Below are 10781 nucleotides of genomic sequence, written 5' to 3'. Positions count from 1 at the left end.
ACCTAACAAAAACTGAATGTTTAATGTACGATAACCGAACACAATTCAAAGATTCTCATTCATATACACCTACCATTTGTAAACACCATCTCAGACAACAAAAAACAGAAACCCCCATTTTCGTAAATTACCCCAACTCGAGGGCTAAATCCTGACGGACCCGAGCAGATGACAACTCCCACATGAATCTCCAAATCAAGCCAAAAACTCAATTCACTGCCAAATTCAGTGTGACAACCCAACATCAAATCGGTTATAAATTTTACCCCCTTTTCCTCCAAAATTCCGAATTAGGGTTTTCTGCAACAACAAAACAATGAAAGCGTCGGTCAAATTCCGTGAGGACCAGAAGCCATTGATGCGGGCCAAGGTCCCACTCAGCATCCTGGGCCTCCCCTTCCAGTCCGGCATCGTCGCGGGCGAGTCCAAGGAGCTCACTCTCAACCTCGGCACCTTCTTCGAATCCGGGCCGTCCGTCAAGATCGCGTATCGTCCCAACGACGCGTGGAACCCTTTCTCCCTCGTCGTTAAGACCGGGACGGGATCCTTCGGATCGCCGATTTCTAGCTCCATGCTGATGAGCGCCGAGTTCAATCTCCTCGGCCGCGGGAGAAACCCTAGCTTCATGCTCCATTTCAAGCCACAGTTCGGCGACTTCTCGATCAAGAAGTCACAGTCATCGGTCTTCGAGAAGATCGTCGGTTCTCAAAACGACGCCGCTGTGGTGGAGACGCCAGTGGTGGAGGCGGAGTTTTCGGGAAAGAAAATCACGGTTTTGCCATCGGAGAATCCGGCGGATGGAGTTCTCACGGGTGTGTTCTCCGGGATGGAGGTGGCGGCGAGGACGTCGATGCCGGTGAGGAACCGGGCCGTGGTGAGTTTGAGGTGGGGGGTTCGGGTTCCCGCGGAGGTGAAGAGATCTGGGGCGAATCCGACGGCGGGGATTGCTTTTCAGAAAATCCCATTCTTGGTGATGAACAAGATTGGGATCGAACACGTGGACGGCTGGGAATCGAATGGCAAAGCAACAAAGGCAGCGGCGGAGGATAAGGGGGTTACATTTCCGGGAAATGGTGAGGTGGCGGAGGCTTGTTTTAGGGTGAAGCATCAGCTGGAGGCTTTGCGGACGGAGAACGGGTTACTGAGGAAAGCCGTGGAGGATCTGCGCCACGAAATTGCCGACACCGCGAAGTCGATTGCTGAGACAAATGGGGGAAGTAGAAATTCGAGCGGGAAAGTGGATTGGCGGTCGAACGGGAATAAGAAGTCGCCGGAGGGCGATGTGGCGGAGGAACTGAAGAAGGCAATCGGTCACTGATGGGTGGCTCCGCCGTGCCGGCGCCTGAATTTGTGGAAAATTCGAAATCGTGCTAGTCTGGTAGTGAGCTATGGACCGAATAGAATCAATGGATTGTTTATTGATTTTGGTAATTTTGATTTTTGATCGATATTGTTAGATATTTTGTTTTTGTAAATTGCTGAATAATAAGGTCGGGGGTACGGATACCGATGAATTTTTCGATTAAAACAGTGATACTTTGGTTAATCATGCAATCGTGCTTCTAGTTTTAACATATCTGTCATGTCACAAATTCTATATAATTATCTGAACTGTCGTACAAAAGTTGTGTAAGTGCTAAAAACGTACAGTTCCATTTTCCATGTGTTTTGAGCTCATTCAACTTATGCGGGTATGCTCAATATGAGAACTTGGGCTTCATAATTCTAGCTGTACGGTAAGTAATGAATTATCTTTTTTCTTTTTCTTTTTTTCACAAACGATATAGCATTCACGAGTTAAATTAGTTGTTAGGAAAGAAAAGGATCGCTGAGGATCGAAACCAGGATGCATAGATCTGATTGCTTCCTCTTCAATATACTGTATTCCAGGTTCACATACTTTATATTTCTCTTAGTGTAGATTGATGTAAATTATCACTTGTAATAAAAAGAACATAGTCGTATGAACAAAGCCTCCTTACCAAGCACAAAAGAGACGGAAAATGTCATAATACAATTCTGCAAGACGTTATTTTCACATTTAAAAAAAAAAAACTAAATATATTACTTGCATCCCTATTGAAGGAAAAGACATATATTCACCTCTTGTGAATAACATGTTTTTATGGTATAAATTCTAAATCGGAATCATTCAATTTTTAATCTTTATTTGAAGATCGTTGAAATGTAACTAAATAGATGATTCATCATGAATTATAATGTGGATTTGTTTCATACTTTTGAAAGCATAAAGGATTATGAATCCAATAATTTGTTGTAGAGATGATTTTTAAATAAAATTTAAGAAATTAAACAAATCTAATCATATAATTTTGATTAAGAACCTAAAACTCCGAACCATTACTTTTTTAACATTCCAAATAAGTATCCAACCTATTGAAAATGTCATATCCGTTAAGCCCTAGTTAAATTTTTGTTAAATTAGAGCTTACTTTGTCTCCAAAATCAATAGATGGTCATGGAAGTATAGCCTCCACCAACTAATAGTCACAAGCTATCACCCTCAAACCCAATACACAATCACCAACTTCACCCTACAACTCAAGGTCACTCCAAACCAAAGCAAAACAAATATGTTGTAGCGGCTGGGAGTGGTCAAGAAGGGTATCCACTTCACATCATCACCCACACGGATCACATAGAGCTTCAACATGTTATCAAACAAATAAATCTAGTGGCAGGTGCACTTGCTGACTCAGGACTTACAACAGGTCTAAAGTATTGGAAATAGACCAGATTCAATCTTGTAGGTTTCTCCTTTAATATCAAGATTATGAAGGTGATACATCAATATCAGCCTAAGTTCTTTCTCCCCTTCTTTCTGAGTCTTCCTCCCTTATTCCCTTATCATATTTAACTCACCAAGGACTTAATATTTGCAACCACCAAGTAGGCCAGTCAAAGCTTTCAAGACTAGTATAAAAATTGGGATGGGGTTTTGATGGCCACAGGTGGAGCTTGGAGGTGGCGAGGACTTAATATTTCCCGATCTTCATTTTTGTTTTTCATTTTTTATATTCTTTGTAAATTTGTTATTTGTTATTTATTTTTTCATTTTCATGTCATTTTTGAAGTTATTTTTATTATTATTTGAGTCCAAGTAAGCTAGAAATGCCCTGTTGTATGACCCTAGAAGACTCGGGTGTTTCCGAGACTTCTCCCTTAATTAAATTTCTTTTATCCTCAAAAAGTTGAAGTGATACTAAAATATTGAGTTTTTTAGGTACTTAATCCTATAATTGATAAAGTAGTACTATCTACATACTCATTTTTACTTCTTGCACAATCCTTTCAAATTTTACCGTTAAATCGAATGAATTGAAAAAAATCGATACTCAAAATTAATAACACTAAGTAAAAAGTAAAAGTATGTGTAAATAGCATTATTCTAATTTTATATGGTAATGATACTTGCAAAAAGCGTAATTTGTGCAAATTTTAAACTTGATAATTTTTTTGAGAATTGTTATTGGCATCACAAATCTCAATTTCAATTTGCACTCTAAACATTCTTTAATAAAAAAAATATACATTTATAAGAAGTGTAGAATATAAATTTTAAAGTACCAAAAACAATTTTCATATTTATTTCTTCAAAATTCGAAAAGGTAAATTTACTTAAATACTACAAAATTAGGAAATAAAATAATAAATTTGGCCGACAAAAGCAAAGCCAGTACGGTAGGAAGCGTATGACATGCTCGAGATAAGTGCCTATATCAGAACGCAACCAAATAAACAAACAAACAAAAAACCCTAAAAAGGGAATTAAATCAAACATATTTCTCAATGGAATTGCAGAGGCCAAACCAGAAGAACCCAAACTTATTAGAGACGATGGACTGACTCACTGAATGATTTTCCTTATGGATAAGCCCGCTAATTTTTCCCAGAAACAAACACCAACATGGGGGACCTGGGAGGAGCTCCTCCTCGCCTGCGCCGTCCACCGCTTCGGCACCCAGAGCTGGGACTCCGTCGCCACCGAACTCCGCAAGCGCAGTTCCAACCTCCACCTCCTCACCCCGCACGCCTGCAAGCGCAAGTTCCACGACCTCCGCCGCCGCTTCAACGACGCCGTCTCCGCCGCCAGCGACGATGATAAATCCCCCATCCTTTGGCTCGACCAGTTGCGGCAGCGGCGGCTCGACGAACTCCGGCTTGAACTCCAACGCTACGACCGCTCCATCGTGTAAAAATCTCAACCCGTAACGACGGCGTTTGATTATTTTTTTTTAATTATCCATCGGAGTTAATAGTTTTTTTTTTTTTTTTTTTTTGGTGATTAAAATTAATCGTGTAGGTCTCTGCAATCGAAGGTGGAGAGGTTAAAAGAAGTGCGCGAACAGAGTCTGAGGGAGACAGAAAAACCGGTTGAAAAATCGGATCTTGAGAAGACCCAAGAGGCAGAGATCAAACCGGCTGACGTCTTGCCGGAGAAGAAAGATATCTCCGTGCGCGACGGACGGTCGTTTGACGAATCGAAAACGACAGATCCGAAACCCGAGGAACCCGGAACCGGAGATGCCGATACGGGTAATGGTTCGGAGCCGGATGAACCGGGTGAAGCAGCCGGTGAGGAGATCGGGACGGCCGATAAGTCGAGTAATCCGGCGGTGGAGGATTCGTGCAACGGAAGTTCCGATTCGGTGGCGAAGGAACCGGCGGTTATGGAGTCGAAGAAGGGTAACTCGCGGGAGTTGAGGGAATCGGTGGCCGAGTCAAAGGGAGGGGAGGAAGGGACGAAGGAGAGTCGTCAGAGTAGCAGTGACGTGCAGAGCTCGGCGAGTTTGTCGAGAAAAGCAGGTGAGGAACCTGAACCGGTCGGACCGGAGGAGCATGGTGAGCCGGACCAGGAGGACCAGTCTCCCGCCATGAAGGGGGTCCCAGTTGAATCTCAGCCGTTGGTTGATTTCCTCGAGATCCTTCGCTCTCTTAAGTTTGCCTCCTTTTTCGAGCGCCGGCTCCATTCCCAGGTTTGCTTATTTTTCCTTTAAAAAGGAAATTAATTTTTTTTTAAATCTATAAAAACCTAACGACGACGTATTTATGTCAGACGTCCCTATCCAATAAGGTGGCGACACGTCACCGCTGTTTTAAAGGCTGCGACGTTGTCTTGTTTTTTTTACTCCATATTTTGTGTTGTTATATTCTGCCTGATGGTGCAGATTAAGAGGACTAAAAGGGACCCACCTCGTGCCGTGCTGTGTCCAGTTCACCTTTCTATTTATTTAGATCATCTCTAACTTATGGGATAAAATTTAAAATATAAACTTTTAAAACCTTTGGTAAAAATAAATCCTGAGAAAAAAAATATATCTCTGGACTAAATTCATTCAAAGATTTAAGTCAGACTTAAAGTATTTTGGACTTACCAAATTGTTATATTTTAATTTTTTACTTATAATCCAATGGTTATGATCAAATAAGATTAAATCTAATGATAAAAAAAGATTTTACGACTCAAAATTAAATTTAACGTTCAAAATAATTTAAAAAAATAATTTAAATCAAATTTAATTTAAAACTTTATAAACATCTATATATTTGTATGATTTTTAAATACTTATTAGAATTTGAATATTTTTAGATTAAAATGTTCATAAAAATAAATTAGGATGTTCTACATAAATTTTATTTTCAAAAAAGTTACCGAAAAAAAAGAAGAAAGCTAAAATCATTATTTAAATAATTTCGGACTAAAATTTTAAGCAATAAAGGTTGGAGGAGAAAAGTAGTTTTTGGATTATGGCTAAAAATTTTTTAGCTTAAATTTTTAAGTTTTATCTCCAAAGATTGGAGATGGTGTTAGAGGAGTGTTTTTCACACTCTTATTAATTTGTGGTTATTGATCTTATTTACTATATTCGATGGATAGCACTACCTTTGTTCAAATTCCAGATTATGTCTACTGCATGCCTGGGTTGCGGTCTCTTTTTAAGCTCTCTATATATCGGGTTCAAATCCTTTCATGTTTATTTGGTGTAGTTTAGATATGTTATAATAGCAAAAAATGTCTTATTTTTTGGAGTTTTATCGAAACACTTTCGGTATTGTTCATTTTTAACGAAGAACCACATTTTTATCTTTTCCTGGTACTATTCATCACACATTTATTTGTCATTTTTCATTAAAACTAAAGTTTTTTTGAACTTTTTGTTAGTTTTTTTTTTTTTTTTGTAAGGTCAGGTCTTTCCCTTAGATTTCAACTTTTGACTGTTTTTTTGGGTCTATCTTTAGACTCTTATTTTGCACAAAAAAGAAGATGGTAGCTAGAATAGTTGGTAGGGGACCCATAGGACAAAATTATAGTGCAATATAGGTGTACCACACCATGTCATGGTGTGCACACTTTTCATTTTCCTTAATATGTGGATGATTAGAACTTCGAACATTTTTCAACAAAGTAAAGATAAATACAACTATATTTAGGCTAGACATAAGCCTAGTTTAGTATTGAAGTGATTCTGAAAAAAGCTAGTATAAAAAAAAACTAGGAGCTGTTTTTGTGTTTGGTAAACGTTCAGCTTCAGCTTTTTTTCACAGTTTTGGGTGAAAAAAAGTAAAAAACAAGAAGCTGCAAAACCCAGCTTTGAAAAACTGGTTTTTTTTCACATCTGTTTTACATAAAAGTTTACCAAACATTATAATACTACTTTTTTTTTTTCAAAAGCACTTTTACAAAAAAAGTTTACCAAACACTCTGTTGTTTTATTTCACAGCTGCTTATTCTCACAGCATAGCAAAAACAGTTTTTTTTCAAAGCACAGCAATACCAAACCAGCCCATAGTCAGGATGCCCATAATGGATGTGCACTTGAATTCAAATTCTACTCCGTGCAGTTAAAAAACCATCTCTTGTAAAGAGGATTATTGAAAAATGGTGAAGTGGATTTGTCTGAACCGATGAGATAAGTTACAAGATGATATTTTAAACTAGTCTAATCGACGGGGAGGAGATTCAAACTAGATGTGTCTCTTGAGATATAGTTGCTTTGTTGGGTTAAAATTTGTTTTGCCAAAATTGTAAACATTCTTTATGTTTTTGTGGGCAAAATTGTGGCGCTTTCAACTGGAAAGCTGCAGAACAATTGCAGTGACGTCGTCCATTTAGTAATCTTAAATGATTTGACATTATTGGAAATTAAGAGCTAACAATATCGCTTATGGTTCGCAAATGTTGCAGGATTATACAAAAATGATTCGGCAGCATGTAGATTTTGAAATGGTGCAAACCAGACTTGAAGGAGGTTGGTACTCACGGTGCAGCAGAAGCTTATTTTTTCGAGATATGTTGCTTATTTGCAACAATGCCATAGTCTTCTTTGGGAAAAAGTCTCCAGAATACAAGGCTGCGTGTGAGCTTCGGTCACTTGTGTCAAAGGAAATGGCTTGTCTGCCTCCTAAGCAAGAACCGCCACCTAAAGAAGAAACTCCGACACAACCAGCTCCCCCTGTGAATCCTGAACCTGAAACGTCGGATTCATTGCTTGCAAAATCAAAACTATCACTTCCACACAATGCTTGTCGCAAACGCAGCTCCATAACTGCAAGAGCGTCCACATCTTCTTCGGGACCAGAAAGAAGAAAAGAGCAGGCCTCTACATTCCGTGATGTCAAACCAGCTATAAATTGGAAACAAAAAGAGGAGTCCTCGGATGAAATTGAGAAACTCCATGTCACCAAGAGAAGAAGAAAGGAAAGACGTAGGAGCAGTACAAGAAACAACATGACCAAAAATGTCAGGACCCGTAGTAATACTAACAACGAAAGAAACTCAGATGTCAATGAGAATTCGGAGTCCAAAGCTGAGATGGAAAAGAAGAGCAGAGTGTTATCTAGCAATGAGAATTCAGAATCCAAAGCTGAGACAGAAAAGAAGAGCAACAATAATGCAGGTGGGAAAAAGCAAAGTGCCGCAAATTTCTTGAGTAGAATCAAGAGCTCCTCATCCAAAACCGTATCATTGCTAGAGGCATCAAAGACCCCTGAGAATAACAGCAAAGGAGGCAGAGCAGAGCAGAGGAAAAATGGAAATGGCAAAGGAAACACGCAGAAAGATCAAGGTTCGCGCAGAGGTTCTGGTGGTAGACAGGCAGCAAAAGAGCAGGACAGCCCATCGAAAAGGAATGTGGGACGGCCCTCAAAGAGGGCGGCAGCAACAACGGCTGGTCCAGCTAAACGAGCTAGAGGCCGATGAAGCTGAAGTGCACGGCAGTCGACAGGCAAAGAAGGGGATGGTTGGTTCTTGGTAATGTGCCTTGTTATAATAATATTACAAACAGTTTTTTGTTCTTCTGATGATAGAGTTACATGTAACGATACTTATAATTGCATTGTAGGGTTCTAATGATAAGTTATGGATTATATAGATTGAACTCGATATTTTCTCAATGGAATTTGTTGATAATTGTATACTTAAATTATGAAAATTGTTAGCGGCACTCATGAGGAAGAATTTGCGAACGAAGAAGGGCAGGAACTTTTTGAAGTGGTACAAGAATGAGGGTAATGACTTGCGTTGCTCCTTTGCGCTTGTGGTAGGAGAAGATTTTGGAGAAGGTATTGTACTTTCTAAACGTTAACACTTTTGATGGTAAATGAATTAAATTGAAGTTCGACTCACGTAAGGGGTGAAGTTGTACAAAAAGGGTCTAAATGTGACGTTTTGTGTGGAAAGAAATTTCAATGATGTAAGTAGGGGTGGGTTCAAAAAACCAGAAGCTAAACCGAACCAAAGTTGAAAAAAATTGAATCGAAACTGCCAAACCGAAAAAAAACACCCGTATATAAATTCCTAACAAATATGTTTGTGTCAGAGTTTGAACCCCTCACCTCTAGGTTGGGGATAGTTGCTCTAAGCCAACTTGACTGTAGGGTTTGTGTTGACATCATTATACCAGTAAGTCATTTATAGGTTTCTAATATTTAATGCTTTATAAAATTTCTTAAAGTTTGCAAACCCTAGCCATCACTCACTCCCATTTCAGTTTTCACCTTTTCTCAAACACACTCTCTCTCCCCTTCCGCTGCTTCCTCTCTGCCTTTGTGATAGGATCCATTCCGTAGGAATGGAGAGGAAGAGGAAAATGCAAGGAAAGTAAGAAATAAAATAACAATTCGTTTCATTCATGCCTTTCCCAAATGGTGAAAGGAGGCTTCTATACAACCCTAGAGGAGGGGTGCCCCGATTGGAACACATCTCCACCCTCACTACCGTTGGATGAAACCAACTACTACTAGGATAAGACAAAATACCATAAAGATATAAACCCAATAACTAGGATCCTAACACTTTGCTTCCTCGGTCTCTCTCTCTCTCCTTCCTCTATTCCTCCAAATCTCTCTCTCTCTCTCTCTCTCTCTCTCTCTCTCTCTCTCTCTCCAGTCTTCTCCTGTGGAGATGCTTTGTGGATTTCAACGATAGCAAAGAGGAGAGCCAAATGATGTGATAAATAATAGCATTCAAATTAAACCTTTTTTTTTTGACAATTGTAGTATAGATATAAGTAGGGATCGTTCTAGGCCGGGGATTAGGAGGGCTTGCTAATCTAATGAAAATCGACTCAAAGATGTAAAAATATGCTTTAAAACACTTAAACAACTCAAAACACTCTTAACTAAACTTGTATGACTCAAAACAAACTTCAAAGACTCAAAACTACTCAAAACAATAAAAAAGACTCAATTTAGACTCTAGGACTCAATTTGGACGAAAATACAATTAGCTTTGACTCAAAAGACTCAAAAAGACACTTTTGGACAGATTTGGAACAAGTAAGTAAAGGGGATTTGATTTTGGACTAATTTAAAACAAAAACAAGTAAATTAAAACTTTAAAACAGATTTTGACGAAATTAAGAAAAACCAATGGATGATGGGATAGCTAAGGGATACTTCTCCACACATGATACATTCAAACATAAATTGATTTCCAGTTGCTTTTCCGATAAACCATGAACCTCAACACCCCAGATTAACTGTGACATCACTAATTAACCCTCAGATTTCCCTTAAGTTAGTGGATTGGATGACATCATATGACAATCCAAAGCATTCTTCAAAAGTCTCCTACATGACATCATAATAGAGATACAATCAAAGATCATTACGTTCAATGGAAATCATAAGTATTGACAAAGCACTTGTAACTATGACATTATGATACTCATGCTAGGAATTTACTTAACATGATTGTGAAAACAACCTTAACTACTTGTGAATATAAGTTTGTGATGATTATGTGAAACTCCCTTATATTCTAGCACCAAATTCAAGCATGCAAATTAAGTAGGCCTCCCTAATCGACATACAAGAATAAGTTATCCATCAAACGGTTAAGTAAATTGCATTCACAATTTATGAAATCACAACTGGAATTTATCAACTCATAATATAAACGTAATCATGGTTTCAAAGCATCCCTAGGCTAAAACGAGTTTAGCCTCTCATGCTCATAACAAAACACAGGACAATAGAATTAAACATTGAAAACAAAAGATAGATTACACCTAAAAACGTTCCAATACTCCAACTCGAATGCACAAACGTCCAAGGCTTCGTCTTCCTTCTCCTCTTCCTTGCTAAGTCACGGCACAAGAGTCTAGGGTGGTTTTGTGGATGATTTTCTGGGTTTTGAATGGATTTAGGAAGGTAGGGTGGTGCGGCAAGGGTTATGGGTGGTGTATGGAGGCTTGGATGAAGGTTTGGAAGTAGGGGAATGGTGGAAAGTTGGATGGAAGGCTGCGGCAAAGATGAGT

At 38.9% G+C, this 10781-nt stretch overlaps 2 protein-coding genes across 2 annotated transcripts; both read left to right on the top strand.

The window, feature by feature from the left end:
- Positions 1-4: 4 nt before the first annotated feature.
- LOC137713234 (uncharacterized) lies at positions 5-1546 on the top strand. Its single transcript, XM_068452519.2, has one exon. The coding sequence runs from the start codon at positions 317-319 to the stop codon at positions 1316-1318; it is 1002 nt and encodes a 333-aa protein (XP_068308620.1). The 5' UTR covers positions 5-316; the 3' UTR covers positions 1319-1546.
- A 2167-nt stretch (positions 1547-3713) lies between these two features.
- LOC137713634 (DNA-binding bromodomain-containing protein) lies at positions 3714-8444 on the top strand. The gene is made up of 3 exons (XM_068452958.2): positions 3714-4213; positions 4325-4997; positions 7208-8444. Exons 1-3 carry the CDS (start codon positions 3876-3878, stop codon positions 8219-8221), a joined length of 2025 nt encoding a protein of 674 aa, XP_068309059.1. The 5' UTR covers positions 3714-3875; the 3' UTR covers positions 8222-8444.
- The last annotated feature ends 2337 nt before the right edge of the window (positions 8445-10781 follow it).

This window comes from Pyrus communis, chromosome 14 (assembly GCF_041283825.1).
Source record: "Pyrus communis isolate YQ-2024b chromosome 14, ASM4128382v1, whole genome shotgun sequence".
NCBI classification, from domain to species: Eukaryota; Viridiplantae; Streptophyta; class Magnoliopsida; order Rosales; family Rosaceae; genus Pyrus; species Pyrus communis.
The sequence above is the reverse complement of the archived record's forward strand: the minus strand, read 5'-3'. Positions and strand labels throughout refer to the sequence as shown.

Coding starts and splice junctions, on each gene's coding strand:
- LOC137713234 (XM_068452519.2), top strand. CDS start 317: ATGAAAGCGTCGGTCAAATTCCGTGAGGACCAGAAGCCATTGATGCGG.
- LOC137713634 (XM_068452958.2), top strand. CDS start 3,876: ATGATTTTCCTTATGGATAAGCCCGCTAATTTTTCCCAGAAACAAACA. Junction 4,214..4,324: donor CGCTACGACCGCTCCATCGT/GTAAAAATCTCA, acceptor TTAATCGTGTAG/GTCTCTGCAATCGAAGGTGG. Junction 4,998..7,207: donor AGCGCCGGCTCCATTCCCAG/GTTTGCTTATTT, acceptor CAAATGTTGCAG/GATTATACAAAAATGATTCG.